Raw genomic sequence first — 27156 nt, forward strand, 5'->3', positions numbered from 1 at the left:
CTTGAGTACATATTTTCTTACTAAAACCACGGAAGAAAGAGACATGCTCAAAGAATGATTGAAGCATGACTGAGATAAACCTAAAATTGAACAGTGTCTATGAGATATTAAATGACTTCAAATTGATGAATATAAGTTCAGAAATCTGATTAATGAAATTGTGGTATCATTTTCTTTCCCCATAGTTAAAATTATGTGTCAGCTGACAATAACAGGCTCATTTAAAACACCAACATAGAAAGCAATGTTAAAATATAATCTTGAGGCAAATGGCGGGTAGAGATTAAAGCCTATTAAAACTGAATTGGTCTAAATTTTATATCTCTTTTAATTTGTAACTTAGCAATGATGCAACCAGCTTCAGGGAGGGTTTAGAGTTTCAGTGATTTATCAACTTCATTTTCTATTCCTCTCTCCAAGTCACTAGTCCCTGGTTAACTCCTGGACAACACAGCACCCAATGGCAAGAGAAGAACCATTCCAAAAAAGTCAGGTGTCTTGACTAGTAAGTAAATGGGTCCAACTCATGTCACAAAAAAAAAAAAAAATATATATATATATATATATATATATATTTTCTATATTCAGACTTGGAGAAAACTTTGAGACGGTATCAGTCCAGAAAATGCAGACTTCCAATTAAAAAATGAGATTCTACTCAATTTTAAGCTGTGGTTAAACTCACCAGATAAAGAAGGCTTATTACATTACCATGAGCCAAATTGGTTCTTATTTCTTTCTCAAAGGACAAAACAGTGATTTTCAAATCTGCAATCTTTTAATGTTAGAAGATGTGCTATTTGGCCACTATATTCCTCAAACTGAATTAGCCACTTTTTTGGGTATTTGAGACTGTATCCTAAAATAACTAATTAATTACTGATTAGGGATTAATACTCAGGAAAATTCTCTTTGAAACACCCAAAGCACTGGGCATCTTTTGTAAAAAGTTATTTCATTCTTCATGGAATTCATATGCTGTTCTTCCTTCTGCAGATTTGCCCAGGTTCTGAGAAAAAGTAGAGGAAGGGCAATTTATTATTTGCTTAGTGTTTTACAACACTCTCCCCTCCCACCTTCATGATGAAAAAGTTATTCAACTGGAAGTTCAGGACAAAGGTTGTGAGTACATACCCAGGGGATATGTGGATAATGAATCAGACATGGATAAGGGCAGGCTTGGGGGCATGAAAGACACTCTAAGATCTACTTAGCCATGTTCCAATAAGGACTATCATTTTCAGAAGACTGAACCAAATTATTTCAAAGAAGATATGATTTAAGAAGACTTCTTAATTCTAAAACTTGTCAAATGAAATGCCTGATTCTTTTCTTTTCTTGTGATATGAGTCCTCTAAAGAGTTATATCAGAAGATAAGAGACAGAGAACTTTCGATTAATTTGGTGACAGAAGAGAGAAACTGCAGAATGTTATTAGTATGATTCATAATTCCTAGATAAAGTTCAGATGCATAAGGAAAAGCCACCCAAATATCTGTGGTCTCAGTAATCCTATAATCAGACAAGGAATGTATCACTAGACTTTCTCAGGTAAATGATTATGACTTACATAAATAATATGACCAGAAATACTTTTAAAACAGCTGGAGATATTTCCTAAATTTTCAGGTTTTCTTTTTACATTCCCATATAGATTTAAAGTTGTGGATGATTTGGGGAAAATGTAGGTGTACAAGTGTTTGTGTATGTTTGTATGTGACATAAATACATGTATAAAACTTCACAGAGGAGTCACTTCTAAAAGTTGAAGCAAATATGAAATTATCTCATATTTGTGAGGAGGGAAAACAAAGCAATGAACCTCTGAGTAGAATAGTCTCCACTTCGATAAAAATTCAGTTATTCTGGCTCAATACCATCAACTATTTTCCATTTTAAGTTTATCTTGAGTGCTCCCACATTAATGTTTTTAATCAAATGGCTTCAATCTTATTGTTCAAAGTGTATGTCATAATTCCATTTTTGTAAAAAAAATGAAAAAATATTAATATTATATATGCGTTGAGAAGGTCTGAAAGAATATAAATTTAAATGTTAATTGGGAGTTATCCCTGGGGGATAGAGTCACAGTGATTTTATTTTTGCCTATTTTTCCTAATTTATCCATAATTCATAATTATCCATGGATAAATTACAACATAAAATAGAAATTTAAAATAATAGAGATATTCCACATAGGGTCTTTAATATGCTTTTCTGATTAGGCAACTCTTATTCTGTACTTTTGTCAATAAATGTTAACTGAGAGAAGACAAACCAGAGGACAAACCAGAAGCAATTATTTTTTCTATTTCTGGATAATGTTGTACCAGCCTTTCGCATTGTTTCTTGTTTCCCTGGCTTGTATGACATGATCTAAGCTTTTCTCCTTTATACTTGTAACCCATTAGAACTTGGTATCTGGCAGGAGAATGAGCAGAGAAATAAAAGTGAGATAATGTGAGAATTCAGGAGGGGAGAGAGAGGGTCACATGCTTAATCTCCACTTAGTATTGATCTGGAAAGATTTAGCTGACAGCTGCCATATGGATTAGTCTTAAAGTTTGGTAGAAAAGAGCCAGGGTATTGTTTTGAGACGGAAAAGAAGATCATCTCCTAAATTCTAACTCCATTATCTCCACATCGTTGGGGATTTTGAGATGGAGGCTTGGTAGCTTCCCCTTTTTGGCTCTCTGTCCTGGAGTCGGCTGCCACCTGGGGCACCAAGAAGGACTATGTGCTGCCGCTGATGTTTTGCTCCCCTGGAACGGCTATGCCCACAGTCACAATGACGACTACTGTGTTGTACACTCTGAACACAGGCTCCGTAAAGGTAGCAGGGATGCAGTACAGAAAAAAGCAGCGGTAAAGATTTTGTGGTAGTGCAAAAGGAAAATATAGAACAGAAAGAGAATGAAAAAAGAGGAAGTACTGCCAAAAACAAATGGGCCAGGCCAAGGTGTATATGGAAGGGCTAAGAAAGAGCACCTGAAGATTCTAGCCCCAAGAATCAGTGCAAGTCTTTAGTTACGGGATGAAGAGAGACGTATGCAGCAGTGTCCCTAAGTGCAAGCTCAGGATACCCAAGGAACTTCAGCCCCTGATGCTCACCAGCCAGACTTGTTCTTCAGAGACTTGTCATGGCATTTCACAAATACCACAGATGACTTTCCTTTCTGCAGATGAGATACTTTCTCCCTGGAACAGAAGATTACCCTGTAGAAGAAAATGAATGTGAACATGTCATATGGGGAAAGAGAAACAACTGAAAATATATGGTTCGATCAGGGCTGTTTAAATCCTACCTGATCACTAGGATTCATTACTTTGATATTTTCAATAAACTGTTTAAAGTCAGGCCATTCTGGTCAGCAACACATCTGAACCAGAGAGTTATTTGAGGGCCTAACCCACTGTTCAACAATAGAGTTAATCAGTCTAGACAGGCACATAAACAGCTTGGAGCAGCCTTAAAATCACAAAGCTTTCACCACGAGGTGACACAAGATCAACTTTACCACTTCCTCGTATCTGCATTAGGGAATTCACAAACCATCCTTCAACTGGCCTGCTAGAGAAACAAATGCTCTGCATAGCCTCTCCATCCACAACCTGTTTTTTGTGTTTTTGTTTTGCTTTGTTATGAAAGAAAATGACCAAAGAGAAAAAATTTATCAATCCTAACTTAAGGAGTCATTTTTATTAACAACAATGGCACACTATAGTTTGCAAAATCCCTGTACATTTAGTATAAAAGTCTTAAATGCTATGGGGCTCTCTATGCAATTAATTTATAGATATACGTGAGGTGGGGTGGGGAGACAGAATGAGATTACCTTTTCATTCTTCTCGAAGAGCTGATTTTAATCTTTGAATGTCAAAGTAACATCTCTGAGATTCTTTCCATAACTGTTTTGTGCTTGCAAGAAACAGTGCTAAATGAGAAGCTGAGATCCTCAACTTAAAATCTCAGCTCTCACTCAATAATTGTGATCAATTAATGGCTTATAGTTTCTTTCCATGAAATTCAGAAATACTATTACTTCGATAGTATGATAATAAAAGAACACTCCTCCCCAGAATTATAGGTATAATTATCTAGTTGATATAGTCTTAAAGAAAAAGCTTACTAAAGCTCCACCTGAACTTATCCCTAGGTAAGGATGCAGTGAGTCTAAAGTGAATGGAGAAAAATAAATTTAATTACTTTTTTTGAGTCTCTCCTGCCTTTACTCTGATCTTCTCAATAGCAAAGCCAGGGCTGCTCCACCAGTCTGACCAGCTGAAGTATGAATCACTCTTCCATTTGAGTTTCAACATTAGCAGTTCCCCAATATCCACCTCCGTGTAAATCAGAAAGGAGTATGTCTTATTCGCAGAAACTTCAGACCTGAAGCAAAAATCAGCGTATTTGGTTAGTTCTGGAAACAAGTGTTTTATTTTTCTCATTTTTCTTCCTCCCAAGATATAAATAAATAGCTTTATTGTTTGGGAGATATTTTAAAAATGCAAAAAATGTCCAGCAAAATACTCAAAATGAAGATCAATGGCATTCAGGGTATTTTAAAAGATATCTACACCCTTTTAATCTATTCTAAATTTTACACTAACAATATGAACTATTTAATACAACTCTTAAGAAAAAAAATCCATAAATCAATCATTCAGAGACATTTATATTCATTTTCATATATCCCCTTTCAATCTATATCGCTATGTGAACATGTTTACTTTGTTAAAGTCATAAGATACATATAATTCTCTATTCTTTCTTTACTTCATATTTTACTTTCCATTTCTTGCCATGTTGTACCTAGTTTTCTATAATTACAGTTTTAGAAGCAACCTCTTTGACATCGGCCACAGCAACTTTTTTCATGACACATCTCCAAAGGCAAGAGAAACAAAAGAAAAAATGAACTCGTGGGACTTCATCAAGATAAAAAGCTTCTGCACAGTCAAGGAAACAGTCAAAAAAACGAAGAGGCAGCCCATGGAATGGGAGAATATATTTGCAAATGACACTACAGATAAAAGACTGGTATCCAAGATCTACAAAGAACTTCTCAAACTCAATACACGGGAAACAAATAAATCAAAAAAATGGGCAGAAGATATGAACAGACACTTTTCCAATGAAGATATACAAATAGTAACAGACACATGAAAAAATGTTCAAAATCATTAGCCATCAGGGAAATTCAAATCAAAACCACGTTGAGATACCACCTTACACCAGTTAGAATGGCAAAAATAGACAAGGCAAGAAACAACAGATGTTGGAGAGGATGTGGAGAAAGGGGATCCCTCTTACACTGTTGGTGGGAATGCAAGTTGGTACAGCCACTCTGGAAAATAGTGTGGAGGTCCCTTAAAAAGTTAAAAATAGAGCTACCCTGTGATCCAGCCATTGCACTACTGGGTATTTACCCTGAAGATACAGACGGAGTGAAGAGAAGGGCCATATGCACCCCAATGTTCATAGCAGCATCGTCCACAATAGCTAAATTGTGGAAGGAGCCGAGATGCCCTTCAACAGATGACTGGATTAAGATGTGGTCCATATATACAATGGAATATTAGTCATCAGAAAGAGCGATTGCACAACATTTGCAGCAACATGGATGGGACTTGAGGAGATAATGCTAAGTGAAGTAAGTCAAGCAGAGAAAGACAATTATCATATGATTTCTCTCATCTGTGGAACATAAGAAGTGGAAGATCGGTAGAAGAAAGGGAAGAATGAAGGGGGGTAAACAGAAGGGGGAATGAACCATGAGAGACTAGGGACTCTGGGAAACAAACTGAGGGCTTCGGAGGGGAGGAGGTGGGGGAATGGGATAGGCTGGTGATGGGTAGTAAGGAGGGCACGTATTGCATGGTGCACTGGGTGTTATACGCAAGTAATGAATCATCGAACTTTACATCAGAAACCAGGGATGTACTGTATGGTGACTAACATAATATAATAAAAAATTTTCATTAAAAAAAAAAGAAGCTAGATTGATTTCATTGACTTTAAACTTTAACCACTGCCTCAATGTTGGGTACTTATTTTGTTTCTAATCCATGCTATTATATGTACCAATGTAATGAATATCGTTTGCCATAAAGTTTTTTAAAAAATCTGATGACTATTTCTTTTCCAAGTGTTCTACTCATCTTCTGCTCTAAGGACCAATGGTTATAGCAGGTAACAGTACCATGATCAACCCACATGCTGGAGGTAATGCCCTGCGGCTACTCACAGGGTAAAAGGGATGTTCTCACTCTCAGCCACAGTGCCATACAGAGAGATCTCAAAGGCCTGGTTGGTCTGTGTATCACTCTCAGTCCCGGTAAAATGTATCTTTACTTGGTAATGGAAGACTGTAGGGAGAAAATTGGAACAAGTGCTGATCAGTTTTTATGGAAACACCACCACCCCCAGATAAGGAGGCAACTCAGAACCACAGAATTCTGATCCATTAAATAGGAAGTGTTCACACATGACTACCAGTGTAGCTTGGAAAGATTTCTTCATGTCTGCACAGTGTTTGTTACTAGAAACTTCAGACCTTGCATTCCACTCCCTTTCAGGAAAGTGTGGTTGTAGCAGATAGGAGGAACCCAGGTGCATATGAATTGTTAAGTAGTCCTAGAAAGTAATCATCTTTGATGGGACACAAGGGAGATCAAATTGAGAAGCTGAAATACCCATGATTCTTTCTCCAAGAACTCTACCCTTTCTTGGCCATCTTTGTCCCCGGATATCTATACAGAGCATATTTGGCATTTGTTAATGGGACACTGTATGTGACTGTTTCTTCATGTTTTATGGGTACGTCTGACTCCCTACCCTATGTGTAAATTCCCTCAGGTCAGAAGATCACGTTTATCCTCTTTATCCCCCCACCATCTAGCACACAGTAGGTATTATAGTAGGCTCACAATCAAACTTATTCATTGAATCATCAGTGAGGCCATAAAGACTGCTAGTTCTTAACGTGTTCTGTAATTAGGGAGAACCTCTGGAAGCAGATAATTGAACTTCTACATTTCCTCCCTGCTCATGCCATCTCTACTAAAAACCCTGAGTAAATGGGATGGGGGAGGTTAAGGAGATAGGAACAGCAGCAGGTTTAACATACAGCTACTAACAGTGAAGAGAAACAGAGTTTGGGGTTGAATGGAGCCCTTGCAGGCATCACCACAGACCACAGCAGGGGAAGTGGAGACTGCCAAAGTATCCCCAAGAATAGTGATGGAGCACTGCATAGCAACAAGCAGGACGCCTGGGGATGAGTCTTCAGAAGATTCCAGTCTCCTCTATACCTCACACCCACTTTCTCATTCTGAAGAGTCAGAAAAACTAAGGGTTTCCTCATTGCTTAAAAGGTTCCCTTGAATTATTGCTGCTCCAAACCTTGGGGCCACCAAATACACCACTATGGAGGTTCTAACAAACCACCTTACAAATAGTTGCCTCCGTCAGATATATTTTACCTTGGAAAACCGTACTTCAATTATCATCCTTTCCCTCAGACTTCCACCTGGACTCCACATAAGTTAGCTTTTCTGGTCTTAGTTCCTCTTGCCAGATTTCCTTGGTATCTCCTCTCGCTTCCCTTCAATCCCTATAAATCTCGCTCTAAACAAGTCTGAAATTCAACTGTACAAATTCATGACAAAATGGAAATATTTTGAGGTCTGATATATTCTTCCCTCCCAGAAATAGCTGAATTTTAAAATACAGGTAGTTTTTGCCCTCACTTAAAGCAAACTTTAGGAGTGGGTAAACTCTTTTCTGTGAAGGGCCAAATAGCAATAATTTAGGCTTTGTGGGCCATACAGTCTTTGTCCCAACTACTTAACTCTGCTGCAGTAGCACAAAAGCACTCTTAGTCAACACAAAAATGAATGTGTGTGGCTGTTTTCTAATAAAACTTTCTTTACAAAAGCAGGCGATGGGCTGGATTTGGCCTATAGTTAGCTTGCTGACCCTGGAAAGATGGATGGTTTTACATTAGCTCACAGCCTGGTACTAATGGGCTGGCCCACGCGAGTGGTCATAATGGCAGAGGAGGGTGGAAAGCAAGGCTGCTGCATAGGGTAGTGCAGGTTGCGCCCTGGGCCTTACTGGCAATGGGAATTAGGAGCTTCAGTTAAATGGACCAGGGTAACTCCCTCTCTACCAACGGAAATACAAGTGAGGGTTCAGGGTTGAGTAATACCGTTTCGCTACCTCTGTTGCAATGGACAGACGCAGTACATGTGATGCAATGAGCAATAAGAAATAGGATGGAATTTATTTTCTTTATTCACAACATCCTCCAGCCTACCTTTGTAAGGCATCTGAGAGCGAGTCTTCAGGTACATTTTGCTGCTTCTTTTGGCTCTGACTTTATTGATCTCATAGCCCAAGTTGTTGCAACGGTTCTTTCTGCAACTCAGGCAGAGCCCTTTCTCAAAGGCTTCCTTTGAATTGCACCGGTAGGCCTTGCTTGGATTTTCTTCATTCAACAGAGAGTCAATAAAGAGATGAATGGAGCGCTCATGGGAACACTTCACTAGCTGGTCCACATCTGGGGAAAATGAGGCACAAAGAAAATTCAACTCCATGAGTGTCCACAATGAGTGTTTCATCCTGTATGTCTGAACTAGTTTCAGAATAAAATTACCTAAGGATCTAGTCCTATGACTGCTTGAGTGTAAGTCCTATTTAAGGAGGTATTTTTGGTGGCAGTGTCTCATCTCTTTCTGAGTGTCAAAATTGCAAATTTTCAGAGAACTTTTGCCTTTTCTGCTGTCTTATGTATGTTTATGAAGATATAATAAGAGACAATCAAGGTAGAAGTTGATTTCCCCCAGTTTGTCACATCCTTCTCTTATATTGAAAACATAAGACATTTCTACATGCTTCTAGAAACATCATAAAAGGCAGAATTGTTAAGTGAATAGTATTTTATCATAGATATTATGTATAATTGGAGGTTGTCTCACTAACAATTTTTACATCAAATGAACCACAGAAATAATTAGCAATGTAATAAAAGTGTACCTCTTACCATAAGCTTTTATAACTATTGAAAATAGTAATATTAAGCTGTAATTTCTATAACATATGCACAAAAAACCTGAGCATATTGACTATAGGTAGGTTCCATTGCCCACAAAGGATGAAAAGATCCCTTAAATTATAAATTTAACACGAACATGATTATTGAAGTAAACATTAAGATAATATTAAATTATGGGGCGCCTGAGTGGCTCAGTCATTAAGCGTCTGCCTTCGGCTCAGGGCGTGATCCCGGCATTCTGGGTTCGAGCCCCACATCAGGCTCCTCCACTGGAAGCCTGTTTCCTCCTCTCCCACTCCCCCTGCTTGTGTTCCCTCTCTCTCTGGCTGTCTCTATCTCTGTCAAATAAATAAATAAAATCTTTTAAAAAAAAGATAATATTAAATTATATCTTCTTTAAATTTTGGAATATTTATTGTTAGAGAATGGTGATTTATTTTATTTTTTTAAAGATTTATTTATTTATTTTAGAGAAAGCTAAGAAGAGAGAGAACACATGTGCATGAGTGAGGGGAAGGGCAGAGGGAAAGAATCTTTAAGCAGACTCCCCACTGAGGGCAGAGCCCCACTCAGGGCTGGATCTCATGACCCACGAGATCATGACCTGAGCCAAAACCAAGAGTCAGATGCTTAACAGACTGAGCCACCCAAGAGCCCTTTGTTTCTTATTTGTACATCTCTTTAAAAGATTGACGAAAGAAATTTGGACTAATTAACAATAACTCTTATGGTTTCACAACCATATTCAAAGTATAACAACATGTGGCTCATTATCATTTTATGCTGCTATTATCCAACACAATGGAGGTTTCTTGTGTAGCTCTCACCTTTCTCTTCTTTTATTTCTGGAAGCTCAGTACTCAGTGTAGTCTACAATATAATACATAAAAGAAAACATATCTGTCTGTCTGACCAAAGGCAGTACTAAGGCTGTAAAGGGATTGTGCTGAATATGATAGCTTCTTCAGAAACATTTCTTGATTAAATGTGTATATTAAATCTACATACTTGTGGGGAATGGGTAGGAGACTGGATCAATAAGAATTAAGTGTGAAACTTACATTTAATTAACTTCTTTTTTCAAAGATTTTATTTATTTATTTGACAGAGAGACAGCCAGAGAGAGAGGGACACAAGCAGGGGGAGTGGGAGAGGAAGAAGCAGGCTCCCAGCAGAGGAGCCCGATGTGGGGCTCGATCCCAGGACCCTGGGATCACGCCCTGGGCGGAAGGCAGACGCTTAATGACTGAGCCACCCAGGCGCCCCGACATTTAATTAACTTCTAAATCGTATTTACCTCCAAGGCCTCTCTCTGCAATCACACGGATAGCTTCCCCAATGTTACATCCAGGTTGAAAAGTGCCTCCATTAGGATAAATGTCAACATGTCCTACTGGTTTCTGGATTCCAATACTTCGGCCAGGCGACCCTCTGGTGAATGTGTGTAAGACGTCTACAAAATCTGCATCATCGGGAGAAAGGCGACTTGGAGCTTCTGCATATTCAAAGTTAGGTCCAGCTGGATCTAGGCCTTAATGCAAAAAAAAAAAAAAAAGAAGAAGAGGCCTCACAGATTTTTAAATTCCCATTCGTTTTGGCCTCAATTAGTATCACCTTAGCATTCGATTGTTCATCATTTGAATGCCCTGGTTGACTGTCTTCCTTTCTCCAAATAGCCTCTAGTGTTGGCCCTTCTTCTCACTGATGTGAGAGATGACGTACGTGCAATACATCAGCAAAGCACAGAGCAGAGGGAGGAGGGGAATGAGCTTCCCAGGGACTCCACTGAGCTCTCTGTGCTTAACTCTGCTCTACTTCTCTTCTAACAGTAGGAAGTAAGCCCAGGAGAGCAAGGGTCCGTATTCTATCCTACTCCAGAAAAAAAAAAAAAGCCCTCCCATGAGATAATTTGCTGTGTTTGCTGGGCAAACACAAAGGAACACCAGACACATATGGGTATTTGACAAACATTCTGATTCTCTTTCAGAATGACAGGCATCTCAACTCTTCTGTGATAAGACTACTGGCACTGCTTTCTTTTTTTTTTTTTTTTTTTTTTGATTTTAATAATGATTTTTTATTATATTATGTTAGTCACCATACAGTACATCCCCGGTTTTCGATGTAAGGCTCGATGATTCATTAGTTGTGTATAACACCCAGTGCACCATGCAATACGTGCCCTCCTTACTACCCATCACCGGTCTATCCCATTCCCCTCTGTAGCCCTCAGTTTGTTTCTCATAGTCCATAATCTCTCATGTTTCATTCCCCCTTCTGATTACCCCCCCTTTCTTTATCCCTTTCTTCCCCTACTGATCATTCTAGTTCTTATGTTCCATAGATGAGAGAAATCATATGATAGTTGTCTTTCTCTGCTTATTTCACTAAGCATTATCTCCTCCAGTGCCGTCCATGTTGTAGCAAATGTTGAGAACTCATTCTTTCTGATTGCTGAGTAATATTCCATTGTATATATGGACCACAACTTCTTAATCCAGTCATCTGTTGCAGGGCATCTCGGCTCCTTCCACGATTTAGCTATTGTGGACATTGCTGCTATGAACATTGGGGTGCATATGGCCCTTCTCTTCACTACGTCTGTATCTTTGGGGTAAACACCCAGTAGTTGGCACTGCTTTCTTACCAGTAATTCTATTGACCTTCTTATTGGTCAGACTTCCTGCAATGCCAGCAGCGTGGGCTCCAAGGCTGTATCCCAAGAGATGGACATTGTCCAGAGGATAGTGAAATTCCTCCTTTGGAAGAGAAAAAGAAAAAGGGGTTCTTACAGTTCTGTACAAAAGATCAAAGCTAAAAGGAAAAAAATATGTAAGTATTGTTTTTGAAATACAGGCAATGCTGAAAATTAAACACTACTTATTTTAATTTTGTGTTCTAGATCAGTCTATAGTGTTGAGATTTTCTCTTTCTTTAAAAACATATTTAAGTTAGAAAGTTTTCCCATCCATCTGAAATCAAAGTGTATGGAAATCTGAATTTCCACAGATCTGAAAATATATGTATGAATGTATGTGTGTAGCTACATATTTATATGTAGATATATGTATATATATGTGAACTATATGTAGATAAGCTATATGTAAATACACACAAATATATTAAATATATATTTAACTTCAACTCATTATTCCCTACTCTAAATACCCTACATCACTTTATTCTTTAAGGTTAGTCAGAAAATGACTTAAAACCAGGAAATATTACAGGGAGAAAGAACCATAGATACATATGGTCCAGCCTCTTTATTCAACCTATGAGAAGTCTGAGGCTCAGGCAGGTGATCTAATTTGCCAGGTTCACTTTCCTGATAAGCAAAAGGGTGAAGAAAAGAACTTTTATCTTTTAATGACCAGTCTAATAAACAGAGATTATTTTTTATCTTCAAGTATCTGGCTTAAATAATTTGGCCCTGTCAGAGTATTAACTTTCTTTCAGCCAACCCTAAGATACTTTTCAAAGGTAATTTTCAGGGGATGACATCGGAGAATACAAGTGGATAAAGTGGAAGCTAAATCAGAACTCCTGACCCATAGCCACCTCATAGTCTACAGACCTTTCCTGCCATTTTCTTCCTAGCTCAAATCTATCAGTCTATCTAACCCTCAACAAAAATCTGGATCTTTAATCTACACTATGGAGTGGGTAGTATTAACTTTTCATGAAAAAGATTGGTATTTTAATGGGTCAAATGCAGGACAGGATTTCCATGTGCCAGCCAAGTGGTAGAGAAGGATTTGGCTACACATGACATCTTTCCTCTGCCCTGAAATAAAAAGCTTTTGTCTGCTCTGCCCACTTAGTTCTTGGTCTCACCAGATCTATTCACTATGAGAATATCAAAGGACACGGCAGGGCAGGACTATGCCTTGACTTTACAGTTTTATCATTCTTATCACCATGCTGCTTTCTGGCTAAAAAATGCCTGTGCTTATTCTGAAGATTTGAGTTGCCCCAGAAAATATTTATATTTAAGTGAAAAGGAATCAAGACCACCATTTTGTTCAGTACTAGCAAAGACGCTAGTTTTGGACGCATAAGGCTTCTTCCCCCAGTCTTACCGCCATCCAGTTGATGAACTTGGCCACATCTTTTCCCACCAGCTTGGTGTACCCTGCAGACACTGGATAATGCTGCTGGGCCCGCGACAGCCAGTCCACCACAATGACATTCGAGTCCGGTTCCCTCTTGTACAGGGCAGCCACAAGTTTTGGCACCCAGTTCTCATACATTCCTGTCACCTGAAGAGGATGATACAAGCTTTCCTAAAATACCCACCTGCAACGTATTATAGGTATGTCAGCCTAATACACCTACATTAAATGGAAAGAAAACGACCAAACAAACCTGAAAGGAAGCCCAGTGGCTCAGAAAGATAACCCAAACCATGCAAAAGTGTATTCAGAGACTTGTGCCTGCCTCTACTGAGGCAAATTTGAGTATGCCAAAGAAGGAATGTGTTGAACTGAGGAATGGCAGATTAGGTTTGCACTACCGATTTTTAAAAACTTGTTTTATAAATTCTGTAAAACCAATAATTTATATAAAAGATCAATCTGAATAAGTTAAAATTCTGCAGCAGAATCTATAATTCTGAATATATTCAAAATATATTTAATTTAATTACTTGCAATTAGCCTGTAAATTTTTCCCAACCACATTATTTTGGAGGATGTGAATGCACCTTTTTTTTCTTATAAAGAGTCATTTATATAAAACGTTTGATGTACTAATGAAAAAAATAGTTTCAAACATACTAATCCTAACAGAAGGTAAATTCATTTAGCAATCTCTTTGTTAATACATAAGCAAATGATCAGCTTTGGCTTAGATTTTTTTTTTTTTTAATAATTCTCTCCAATTCTTAATTATCAGAGTGGAAATTAATGAGATTTAATAGTCACAATTCCCAAATTATTAGATTGGCCCTGTTTGGAGATAAGGAGACTTCCAACTGTAATTCTTTGCTTCTTATTTTAAAAAGGCTCCCAAATTCAGAGTCAAAAGAACTGTAAGAGTTCTCAGGTTAATTCTATTTATGTAAAATTTTATTTTACGTTTCCAGAGAGGACATTGGACACCTTTGCAAAGATGCATACTTTAAAATAATTAAAACACACTTAAACACTGCAGATTGTAAAATTGTGTATCATCTTGCTTCAACGTAGCAGTAACCTGATTCAAATCCCCAAATCTCCCCACCCCTACTATGACCTGAGAGAAAATCATGTTGTAGGCATAGTAAAGGTTACTTAAATATGTACTCAACAAAGAAGGTTCTCAAATACATTTTTAAGGTAGCTTGTCAGGGGAGACCTATAAAACCTATATTCTTCTTAGATTAATTCCAGTAACAAAAGTAGGAGTCATGAATTATCAAATCAAGGGACTTCATTTGGAATTTTGATCTTATACAGCAGATTCTTTCCGATTTATGCTTCCATTTTATTTAGTTTATTTTCTAGACTAAAACTATCAAAACATGAGATCTCACTTCACTCCTGACACTAGCAACTGCACAATTTTTCACTTCACAGCTGTGCTCTCTGGTAGGAAAAAGCAAACCTGGAACTCAGGAGATTTTGCTTTCAGTCCCAGCTATTCCAATAATTACTTGTACGAACGCAGGCACTGTTTTAACCTTGTAGGCCACCAATAAAACAAAGGGTTTGAGTTCAGATGATTTTGGTTACCTGCCACCTCATAAATGTCTTCTTGTAACCATTTTGATTCCCAATCTATTTGCAGTGATGTAATACCAGCTCTAAATCTATTGCCATTTCAAGTATGAAGAGAAAAAAAGAAAAGGTATAAAGGTGATATTAGTCCATTAGAAACTCATTTAAACCTTCTTTGAACCTGTCTCAGCTAGAGGTTGCTTTAAAAAGTCTATGTGCAGCCTGGGTCATTGAGGGAACAAGTCAGAACTCCACCAAGCCCCAAACCCTGATGAACTGGTCCTGTCTCCCCTTCTCCTGTCTTAGATGTTGGGGGTTTGCCACCCTTTGCCTTTCAAGAGACGATGATGTCAGTTCTTCAGAATGCAATGTTAACCACTCCTTCTTTCAGCCAGGCATGAGGACCTCCTACCACAATGAGAATTCTGTACTTAACACTCTGCTCTATGAAACCTAAGCAGGTGGCAAAGCTCCAGGACAGCTGTGTCTAAACTGCCTTCTGGGATGTGTTCTATGCACACTACATGCTAAGCATTCTTTCGGATTTTCCACGGCAAAGGCACAGAACTTCTTCATTTCCCTGTGTCCTATGACCTTGAGTTGCTAAATAGTTTACCTCAGATAAGGCAAAAAATCTTGTTTGCTCTAAGCCCCTATTATAATTTTTTCAGCATTATCAATGTTTCCAAGTTAGGCAATCTGTGAAAGAGTAAGTAACCCAACTTAGTCCTACAGTGACTGATACTTTTATTAACTGCCTAAAAACTATTCTAATCCTTTCTTTTTTAATTCGACATAAAATACTGCTGTTAGTAGCCCTGAACAACAAAGGCGTGGAAAATCCAAGTACTCACCCTCTTTAATCCTAAAAAGGCATTATTTACTAGGGTTTTTTTTCCTGAGGTTCCTTAAATCACCACAAATTTTTAAAATCTTTGATTCTCAGACACACAGCTGAACTGAAGCCCTTCTGGCCACTCATTCCAGGTGGTCCAACTGAACCAGCCAGACAGTCCACTGCGATAAGCTGAGATCAGTTACCCAGTGTGGCTGGATTAGTTATTGCATAGGCTAAACAGCTCTTTATGATGAAACTCAGTTTCATAGCTAGTGGCCTAGCCTCTGAGCTCAGGCTCTCAAAATGTCAGGACACACAATGTGAAGAATATGGTGGGCTTAGTGGGCAGGAGGACCAATGATAAAATTGGCACTCTCTACTGAGACTGGGTTAGTCATGTCATCTTTGCATGAGAAGGAACTATGCTTTTGAAAAATTCCTCAAGTATCAAGTTCTCTTAGGGATAAGATTGAGATATCTGAGATATTCAATTTATTCTGTCATATAAAATGTTTATTACGCTTACTATACTTTTCTGAAAAGTATTTAATGTTCTGTGTACAACCAAAATGTCTCTAAAACTACCAATGGTTACTTCCTCTTATTTAAATCTCTTAAAACGTAAAAACGTCTATGTTAAGAATTTGAATATTTATTTTTATCATAAGATATATAATTTATTATGTTAACTCTAGTAAATAGATTTTTTTGAAGAAACATCCATGTAAATTCTGTTAGTAGTTGCCTTCACCTCCATAAAAGTTATAGCAATTGTCCTGGATTGTTAATTAAGAAAGGCACTTAAGTTACACAGGAAAAGAAATCGAGACTAGAAGTCTATCAGTCATTCTCTAATTTATCTCATTAGAATTTATTTAGTGTCTATTAGCTCTGACATAATGGCAGGACTATTTCTCTTTAACTTCCCATCTTAAAAAAGTCCTTTTTATATAAAAAATGAAATCTGCTCACTAGGGTTTTAAAATATTACCAACTGAAGTAGCTAAGAACTCCACCGTGGAAAGTGACTGTCTGGCATACTTAGAAGTCACTACTTTAATCATATTCTTTTTTTTTTTCTTTTTTTAAAAGTTTTTATTTAAATTCCAGTTAGTTAACACACAGTTTCACATGTAAAATTTAGTGATTCAACATTTCCATACAACATCTGGTGCTTATCACAACAAGTGCACTCCTTAATCCCCATCACCTATTCTTATTCTTTAAAAGGAAAAGTAAATGTAACCACAGTTTTCACTTTTTCTAATCATTTTGCATGATATTTCCCTGGCTAACCCTCTTTCATCTCTAGAAAAGTTCCCTAAAGTTTACAACTGGAGAATTCTGGAAGTAGAGTCTAACCTCTTTGTCTTACACCTCAGTCAACTGAGGCCCAGAGATGAGAAGTAGCATCAATCACATCACAGAGTTGGAAAATGGCAAAGCCAGAACCAAAATCAATAGTTCCTCACTCCACTCCAATCCCCTCCTCTCTCTGACAGGTTTTCCCTTAGGAAAGGACCTTTGGTGATGTGCTGCATGAATCAGGACCTTGCCAGGTTTCCACTGGTTTCCTAAAATCATAACCTACATTCTGCTCTGTAGTTGAGCAAAGGCTTGTTTTCCCACCTCACAAGAATGTCTGGTTCGAGGACACCAACTAGGTACCATGGTAAAATGAAGGATGGCACTACCTGGAGGAAGTACTCATGAACCCATGATTTTAGATTCCACAATCCCCACCCCAAGCCAGAATTGCCTGCACTCAAGTTTAAAGTAAAGCCATTGGAAAACAAGCTTTGGAAAGCCATTGGAAAACAAGGCATTGGAAAACAATCTCCATACAGGATATGGAGACTCATCACAGGGTTCCCAATAAAGATAGCAAACCAGTCAGGCAGGATGCCTGGTCTACCCCAATTTGCTCCTTCCTAAAGAGACTGTCTTACCGTCCAGCCATGGATCACCACAAAGGTTTTGCTGCTGTGGTTGAAGTGGCAGTTAGCCACAGATTCTGTCACTCCAGGAATGAGGTGGCAAGTATCCTCAGCTGTGTCTTCAGGGGTCCTTAGAGCAAATTTACTTTCAATATCTATAAACTCTCTTCCTCCTGTAATTCCTGAAAAGGGAAAATTGGATAGGTGGCTAATTGGAAGGCTGTTCGTTTTATTTGCTGGAATGGTATGTTTTAGGTTTATAAGCAACTACCACCAGTGCTATTTTTGTTTCTATTTTTTTTAAATATATGTAGATTGAAAGAGAATGACTAATCCTCGATTGGTGATCAAAGTTGACAGAGACCAAAATCCAGGTCTCTTGGTTATAATTCAAAACTCATTCTCCCAAAGAACATCGGCTTATGGCTCTTGCATTGTGAAGTCCCACTTATTTCATATATTATTTCATCCTCTTTCAATCTCTGGTTACATCAAAGAAATGTTTTCCCAAAATATTATATAACAGGCTTGAGGAAAGCTTGTTTCCTTTTCACTAGGATAATTTTTTTAAATGTTAGTAATTACAAAAGTTGGAAGCCCAAGTAAATTTTTGTATAAAATTATTCCCACCCCCATAGCAAGGTACATCAGTTAAAAAATGTTTTAAAAAATCATTCAGTGGTTTGTTCAGAAATACCTGTGCTATGTGTGAACTGGTTAATTCATTTTTTAAAAATATTTTTATTTATTTATTTGACAGCGAGAGCACGAGAGCGCATAAGCAGGGGGAGCAACAGAGGGAGAGGGAGAAGCAGACTCCCCACTGAGCAGGGAGCCCAACACAGGGCTCAATCCCAGGACCCTGCGATCATGACCTGAGGCAAAGGCAGATGCTTAACTGACTGAGCCATCCAGGAGCCCCTGAACTGGTTAATTCTTTTTGCAGATATTTCTTTTCCAATATTTCTTGTCTTTGCAGTCTTTCACACAAAGTCAAAGCTTAAAAAACTACAGCAAAGCAGATTTGGGAAAGAATCCACTTTGACTCTTCATACTCAACCCCAAAGTGAATAAGGAGAGAAATAAAACTTCAGCCAACCTTTTGACTCTCTTGACAATAAATCTAAATTTTGATAAATCTTCATTTAATACTACAGTGAATGCTTGAAGTAAATTGTATTTCAAATAAAGTCAAATTCTTACACAAAGTGAGCAAGTCAAAGGGAAGTTATATTAGGGGAAATTATTTAATTTCTTAACAAGTAAAAAAATTAAAAACTATTTACTATAAGGTAATAATTTGTAGTTTTTAGATTTCTCTATTTAACACTCAGAAGATAAATAATTGGTCCGTCTAATTTCTTAATCTAAACTTCCTCTTTTCACAATTCAAATGCTGAAAATCTATAATTTCAAATAATATTGCAAAAGCCAGGCCAAAAAGTGAAAATAAGAATGATATAGTATAGTGAATGTACAGGAATTCAAATCAGGCTGAGCACTGGTCAACATTTTCCTTTTTAATTACTTTCTAAAACTCCTTAAGTAATTCATTATAGGTGACATGTTGATCACACACACACACACACTTCTAGCACCTGAACATTCCAAAATAATTTATTCAAATAATAGCTGTGGTAAACTATTGATACTTAAGGGTTTTTTTTCATTTTCAAATAGCAAAATTGCACTTGAAAGCCACTGACCCATCAAAAATACACTTTGCCTTCCATCTTACTTGAAGATGTAGGTCTTCCTTTTCCTTTCTAACCAGGAAGTACTCTGGTGGTCTCATTATTTGCCTGATAGTAGAAGAAAAATATTGTAAATTTTTAATCTGATTCTGCTCTCGGGTCTTGAAGGTTCCCTCTCAAAAAAAAAAAAAAAAATCATAGCTCCTGTACAGATTATCTGCATAGCCCATTGAGAGGTCCAATTTTCCACAACTAACATTTTCTGTTGGGTACATAGCTTCTAAGTAAAAAAATAGGAAATTCATACATTCTCAAATTCGTATTTGGAGATTTTTATTTCACTTCTCAGGGAAATTCTTTTTCATTTTAAGTTATAGAAAGCATAATGAAGCATTTGACAGGAAGACAGCACCACTCTATATGCTACGAGACATTTTCAATTCTATGTCAGTTCTATATATGAAATCATAAATGTTAGTAGCAATTACAGTCAGTCTTTCCTTCTCTTTGGTATTCTGATAGAAATTTTCACACTACTGGTGTAAGAGTGTCTCAGCATTCTAAAGATGAATGTATTTCCCAAGCTTCACTTTCTCACACAACTGATGTGGGTCAGTCAATATGTTTAGTTGTCCCAGTATATACACTGGGATTGCTCTTGGCTGGCAGATGAACTGATTTGACTCAATTGTTACTAAGGGAATTATTGTTTTCCATACATGAAAATGGTATTAATGACTCTGGGTTTATCTTCTTTAAGGGGACCAGAATCTTTTTTATCAGGTCACCTTAGAAATTAAAGCTACCTTAAATTAGCGGAAGGGAGGCCGCCTAAGGTGTATTCCTTCTTAAGAGATCATATCAGCAGCACCACACCAACTGGTTGGTTCCCATCAGATATGTCATTATTCAGCACTAAGGTAAGATTTGGGGTAAGTTACAAGTTAATGCATTTCTCGACTATGTAATCTTTATTTCTAAATTATTAAGTAGCTAAAATTCTAAGTGTATAAACAAAGACAAGGAATTCACTTAATGTGGATAATAACTCACAGAGATGAAATTAGGTTGAGAGATCAAAGCGCTTCAAAGGTAAATTTATAGGGATACATTATTGTTCTGAAAAGAAGGGACATTAAGCATCCCAGGAAAGCTAAAGTCATCTCACAATTATCAGATGAATAGGATTAGTGTGCATATGAAGACAAGGTACAAGGCTCAATTATGATGCAATTCTCTTTGAAGTTTCTACTCTACCACACACATACCTAAAGGACTTCATCAATAATTTACCTTCTCTCTGAAATTGATGGTCATACCTCCTGACGCATGCAGCTTCTACAGAATGCCAAAAACCAGACTGACTGGGTGAGAACAAAAAAAGTTTGATGAGGGGGGAAAAAATCAATATCCTGTCTGACTGAATTGTTGGTCTTTTCAGATATTTCAATGCAGACAATGCTCTTGACTTATTTAACAAGCAGATTTGCTTTTCATTTTTATAGAAAAAAATATTCATAAAAGAGAAGCAGTAAACTATATAGCTCAATTTCTCCTCCTGGAACAAAGCAAAGAAGGAAGGTTAAGCTAAAAATACACTACACTAACCTGAAAGAAAGTGAAAATTTTCCATTGTAACTCTACCCCTGTGTCTGGCACGCACTTTTCAATACTACTATTAATCAGTCACACCAGTGCTGAGTTCTGCTCCATTTGCAAATGGTATCAGCTATTTTGCTGTCATCACCCATCACATTTAACTTAGATGTTAGCCTGGAAATTCACTATGGCAGGTCAAATAGAATCGCAGCTACTGAGTACTGATCCATATGCTCCTTGTCTAGCTCTTCTAGTTTCCTAACGAGGGCCTGCAGACTGACGTGGCTTCAAGAACAAAGAGCCTAAGGGCAGTGAGTGCCTCCTAGCCTCACATTCTTCTTAGGAAAAAAAAAAAAATTCAGAATAAGTAAAGTCACAGCCCAGAGTGGTGCTGTTTACCATGCTCTCACACTCATAACTCTTGCATCTGAAATTGTTGTATTCCTAGATGAATTCATCTGGAGGAGAAAGGGGTGGAAATTTGCTGTGATGGGAGAAGCATAATATAAAGGGAGGGAGTGGTGGAGTGAGAGTAGGAAGGAAGGATAAGAGGGATTAATTTCAAGTCTCCTTAAAAATGATTCCTCCCTAGGGGCGCCTAGGTGGTTAAGTCCCTTGTGCATCTAACTTTTGATTTCCGCTCAGGTTAAGGTCTCAGGCTTTGGAGATGGAGCCCAGGCTGGGTGTGAAGCCTGTTTAGGATTCACTCTCATTCTCTCCTCATGCTCAGGCTCAGTCTCTCTTAAAAAACAAAAAGTTTAGGGGCGTCTGGGTGGCTCAGTCATTAAGCCTCTGCCTTCGGCTCAGGGTGTGATTCCAACGTTCTGGGATCGAGCCCCACATCAGGCTCCTCCACTGGAAGCCTGCTTCTTCCTCTCCCACTCCCCCTGCTTGTGTTCCCTCTCTCACTGGCTGTCTCTATCTCTCTCAAATAAATAAATAAAATCTTAAAAAATAAAGTTTAAAATTATTTAAAAAAAAGATTGCTCCCTTGATACATTTACAGCTAGCTAAAGCATGCATTGGTTAAAATCCAATTAATTCATGGATTGCAAAGCGTCCACTTAAATCGAAGAGTATGAATTAGAGGAGCCTAAGAATTTTGAGTGTGGCCTGAACTCCTCATTTTTGAGTTGAGGAATCTAAACCCAGAAAGGTGACACTAACTAGACCAGGAATTTAGGGTCCTGAACTTCTAAGAAGCCAGTAAAAACAGGGGCTCCTGGGTGGCTCCATTCGTTAAGCCTCTGCCTTAGCTCAGGTCATGATCCAGGAGTCTGCTTCTCCCTCTCCCTCTCCCTCTCCCCCCTCCCCGCCTTGTGCGAGCTCACACGTGCTCTCTCTCTCCCTTTCCCTCTCTCAAAATAAATTTAAAAAAAAATTATGGAGGCGAACATGTCACTAAGATATTTAAGGCTTTTTTTTACTGAACCTCCAGATATTGGTTTTTTTATCCAATCAGACTTGATGAAATCTACATTTTTAAAATAAATTTAACAAAAATGTTCTTTTACAACCGCCGCTGAAATAAACTTTCAGCTGCAAAGTCGTGGACAAACTCGACTATAACTTGAACCAAGCACATCCAAGCGACACTGCCTTAACTGCAATTTCACCACAAATGGAGAAGAAAATGTTGCCTTTTATGATTTGCTTCAGTTGCCTTTATATTGCTGTTGTATGTTCGGTGAACCAAGCACGGTTCAAGGTACGAGGACTGCCCCTGTTCGCATCTCTCCCGTAATGCTTTAACGGTGATGACGAGCCGGCGGCGCCGGGCAGTGACTAGGGTTCACGCGGCGGCTTCCGGAAGCCCCACGTGCTGGAGGACTCAGCGAGGCCGGGCGTCGGAGCGGGACTCGGACCGGAGGACTCCAAGGGTAGCCAAACGCAAACCGTGTAACTCCCAAGCCGGCGCCACAGACTGCTGGCCTCCGCGCCATGTTTTTAGGAAGGCAGCCCTTCGCTAGGTTTTCTGGGTGCTAAGAAGAGCGGCGCGTGCAAGGATGGAAGCTGGAGAGCTTCCCGGACCCCCGAACGCGTACAGGAAGCTGAGTCCGCGGGACTCGGCGCCACGCGTCCCAGTCCCCCACCACCGTGTAGACGCCGAGAGCGAGTGGCCAGTGCTCCCGAGATGCGGACATCGCCTCCCGCCCGCCCCCGTCCGCACCCCCTCGGGTCGGCTTCTCTAAGAGAAGGATCCACTCTACCCGCGCTCCCATAGGCGAGGGCTGAGCCGCGGTTGCGGTTGCGGCCGCGCCAGGGTCACCTTGACCTGCGTGCCTTTCATTCCAGGGTCCTCGAGGGAGGAAGTCGCTGCCGATCACCGCCATTTAAGCCCTTCCTCTGATCTCTCTCGTCCCGCCCCTCGAGCTGCCCCCTACTCTTCCTCTCCGAGTCTAAGGACCCGGAAACACCGCCTCAGCCAGATTGGAAGGGACAGCGCGGGAACGGCTCCAAGGAGATCAGAGGGGGAATTCTCTGCCTATCCCTCCCGGATCCCAGCCCGTTGACTCTTCTCTGGGCCGGCGCTCAGTTTAGGAAAGTCTCCGGTGCGCATCTGCAACCCCTTTCGACTTCCTCTTTTCAACCTCATAACGTGTGGAAGTGGCCAAAGTGGAGTCTGAGGGTGGAGGGTAGTCTACGGGCAAAACTTACTGTCGGCGGCGGCCACCCCTCCGCGGGTGGCGGTCAGACTCTGGAGCCACATGCCGAGGGCCACCAGGAACAGTGCTTTGCTCTCCATCTCGGGGCGCGTCTCTCTGGGGGAGCTACAGGGCACCAGCAGAAGCGCGGACAGGGTGATGGACCAGCTGAGCCCGAGGTGGGAGCAGGCTGGAGCTGAGGTCCGGCGTGGGCAAGTTGCCCTTTAAAAGGGAGGGCAGGGCAGCTGGAAGTGGCAGGTTCCCTCTGAGGAGGAGGAGGAGGAAGAATCGAGTCTGACACTGTTTCCACTCTACAGCTGCTTATGTGACTGGAAATATGCAAATAAACCTCATCACCTATTGGCTATAAAATCAGAAGTTGGGGGGAGGGCCCTAAATTCATTTCCAAGTATTTGAACAAACTGTATTGAGGATAAACCTCACCCGCGAGAAGAGGGGAAAAGGGCAGAACGGAAAATTTGCTTTCTCTGTAAGGTTCCTATTTGCTTTTCCGAAGGACTCTGTCTTGCAAGGGCCCCCTGTACAAGCACCAAACAAATTTATATGCATTTATGTTAAATACTCTCAATCACCAGTTTTCCAAGGAGGGGAAGTTAAGCTGTTAAACTACATTTGATCAATACGTAAGCTATACTTCTCTTTCGATAGCTTCTGTTTGTAACTTGCAAAGTTTGTTGTTTGTTTTTCCAAAAATTCTCCTGGACAATGTCAATTTAGGGATCCATGGACACACATTGTTCTGCAGCTTATGCTTGCACAATCTGGTATACTGATATTGGCAAAATGGATTAGCCTATGTGGTGGAGAAAAGCCCTCCTGCTCTGACTAGTTTCTAAATTTTCTCTCAGGAAAATTATAATCAATCTTCGAACTCATAAAGGAACCCATGGATAACATTTTATCATCAGAGACAGATTATTGAGGTCAAATAATATAAAACTAGATTGTTATGCAAAGTGAAAGAAGCCAGTCACAAAAAATACTTATTGTATGATTCTATTTATGTAAAAATCCACGAATAGGCACATTTTAGAGACCAAGTAGATTAGTGGTTGCCTGGAGCTGAGGAATAGGAGCTGGGGAACAATGGAGAAGTTTTGGGGGAAGAGTGATAAAAAATGTTTTAAAGTTACATTATGGTTTTGGTTGTACAACTGGATAAATATACTTTAAAAACATTAACCTGTACACTTTCAATGGGTGAAATTTATGGCATGTAAATTATATCTTAATAAACCTATTAAACATGTTGTCTTGAGGTATGCAAGTAAAATAAGAATAATGAAGCCTCGTTGGATATTTTTTTTTGCCAAAATGTTCAGAATACTTTCAAATATTTTTCTAGATGTAAATAATTTGCATTAGCCAAGAAAAACAATTATCTTTATACTCCACACTACATCTGAGAAACAGGTTCATAAATCAAAACCTCCAATTCACTGTCTATATTGAATTATTTCTTTGAATATCTTTAACGCTTCCTTCTACTCATTCTACCCCCACCCACATTTGTGTGTGAGAAGGCTGAAAGGCCACAGAATTTAAACTGGGCTCATATGTTAAATTTTTCTTATAAATGAAATACATCCCATAATACCCCAATAATTCTAAAATTGTTTTCTGTAAAATAAAATTATATTGTTAATTTTGATGCATCGAATGCCACAGCACAATATATTGTCTTGCACTGCAATTATTTAACAATATATCGTGCACATTCGTTCTATATGACAAAGCATGTAGAGGAATTCTGAAACCTACCAAGGATTAAACCCCTCCGAGGAACTTTAGAACAGACTGTGCAGGAGATGAATAACTATGATGTGGTAGTCCTCCAAAAATATATAGTACATTCTAATTTTAAAAAATGACACAAAACGAATGCAGTTGCATGGAATGTGCTCAAGATATAAATGACATATAAACAAAAGTGCAAAAATACTATCTTATATAGAATACTCATGAAGTCTGTTTTCACACATAAATATTGTTTGCTAAGATAAACAATCCAATCTGCACTTCTGTGTCTTCCAGAGAACTACAAGAAGATTTTACGTAATTGATAAAGGAAAATCTGAGTCTTATAATGTATGTTTAAAATGATTTCCCAGGTTAACAGACAACAAAATCAAAGAAATCAAGGGATAGAGTAATTTTTTTTTTTTTTTACATGAAACCAGCTTTGGAATGGCCTGTGCTGTTTATGCTGCATGTCCATCAGAGTTGCAGCGATTTCCAGGAAGAATTAGCTCCTAGCAACTCAGCCTGTTAAAAAAGGAGACAGTTTGGCTCCAATCCCCCGACAAGCAAGGAACAGGTGGGTGTGGCGGCAACGCGCTCTCCTGATTGGCTGTTCTCAGAGATGCCTGCGTGTCCTGAGGAGGCTCAGTTTATCTCTGACCCTGGACTGCCTGTGCGTTAGCGAAATGCCTCAGTGAAGTGCGTCGTCCAAACTTCAGCAAAGTTATTTGATTACCGATAGCATGATGCTTGACTTTTTTCACAATTGGCATTTCCTTTGTAACAGGCTTAAAAATCTTCAGATTAGAAGAAGCTAAACTGTTTAATAAATGTTTAACAACCCAGCACTCTCATTGCTCCTGATACAAGTTTAAAATGATGTAAATAAAAAGTTAAATGGTTATACCTATAGAAAGGACCAGGAACTCCAGAACTGTAATGAAGTTCTATCTACCTATGATCTATTATTTAGATTGAGGGACTGCTATTTGCATACACTGAGCACTTTTCATCCCTTTCTGCAGTTAATTATTACAAAAAAAAAAAAAAAAGCCCTGGACTTAATAATATTCCCATTGTACAGTTGAAGGAAGATGAAACTCAAGAATAAATAACAGTAACCACAAATCATAAAGTTTTTTCCTTTGGCGATCCCGAGGGGTGGTGGGGGGGTGGAATTTGATGGTTATATTTTAATCTTGCTGTAATTACAAACTGGAAAATGCTGAGAAGCAGATGTTTGTTGCACATGCATAATTTAGGGCATATATTTTTTGCGGCTTTTTTCTCTAAATCAAAATATTTTGGAATGTCTAAGTGGGCCCTAAAAGAACGTCAGTACTGAAGTAGATCTGGTCTTTATCACAAAAATTATATTTAATGTAGAAAAAACATGGCTAATGAAAATAAAAGTTACAAATATAAACTTGTAAATATAAAAAGTACTTAAAAATCTATTGACTTTTAATAAGAAAAAGCAAAAGCAAAATGCTAACCAAAAACTGCTGTGAAAGACTTTTCCAGTGTTACTTACCATATGCACAAATGCACGAGCTGCATCTGTCAGGGATGGTGATGTGACAATAAGGATGAGGTTGAGATCATAGCTCTGGGATCTGGTGCCTGAGGCTAGAGCTGTCCTACTGAACAGTGGAGATGCTGGTCTTGCAGACCTCTTTTATTCATCACCTAGCAGAGCTATGTTGAAGAAATCCCAAGTAGCAGTTCAAAAGAATGTTAAATTCAGAGAGAGTATAATTCTCCATTGGTAAAGTTGGGTGTTGTATTTTGAAAAAGATAAAGCATAAATAAATATTATACTTAGCCAATTTGCTACTATCTCTTTCCTCCACTAGGTTTGAATAAAGGAACCAGTGATACTTTCTTTGCTTTGTGGGTGAAGGAACTGTGGAGTATGGAAAGA

At 38.8% G+C, this 27156-nt stretch overlaps 1 protein-coding gene across 2 annotated transcripts; it reads right to left on the reverse strand.

Moving 5' to 3' along the window:
• Positions 1 to 759: 759 nt before the first annotated feature.
• On the reverse strand, positions 760 to 23956 carry LPL (lipoprotein lipase). Of its 2 annotated transcripts, XM_026519069.4 has the most exons (10): positions 23485 to 23956; positions 17546 to 17715; positions 13142 to 13321; positions 11707 to 11818; positions 10357 to 10590; positions 8322 to 8564; positions 6249 to 6369; positions 4208 to 4390; positions 3112 to 3216; positions 760 to 1009 (listed from the first exon to the last, which is right to left on the reverse strand). In XM_026519069.4, coding segments are annotated over exons 1-10 (1437 nt in total). In that variant the 5' UTR covers positions 23573 to 23956; the 3' UTR covers positions 760 to 1008. The 2 variants fall into 2 exon arrangements, with proteins under 2 accessions (XP_026374854.1, XP_057166208.1); XM_057310225.1 differs by having other exon boundaries at positions 760 to 3216; positions 23485 to 23807.
• Between the last annotated feature and the right edge of the window lie 3200 nt (positions 23957 to 27156).

The sequence above is a fragment of the Ursus arctos genome, unplaced genomic scaffold (genome assembly GCF_023065955.2).
Source record: "Ursus arctos isolate Adak ecotype North America unplaced genomic scaffold, UrsArc2.0 scaffold_11, whole genome shotgun sequence".
Classification (NCBI taxonomy): Eukaryota; Metazoa; Chordata; class Mammalia; order Carnivora; family Ursidae; genus Ursus; species Ursus arctos.

What these genes read in the sequence shown, in the direction of transcription:
- LPL (XM_057310225.1), bottom strand. Translation starts at nt 23,572, where the DNA reads ATGGAGAGCAAAGCACTGTTCCTGGTGGCCCTCGGCATGTGGCTCCAG. An exon ending in TGGTGATCCATGGCTGGACG is followed by an intron (nt 13,322 to 17,545) that starts GTAAGACAGTCT and finishes CATCCTCTTCAG; the next exon opens with GTGACAGGAATGTATGAGAA. An exon ending in CTCTCAGATGCCTTACAAAG is followed by an intron (nt 6,370 to 8,321) that starts GTAGGCTGGAGG and finishes TTCTCCCTACAG; the next exon opens with TCTTCCATTACCAAGTAAAG.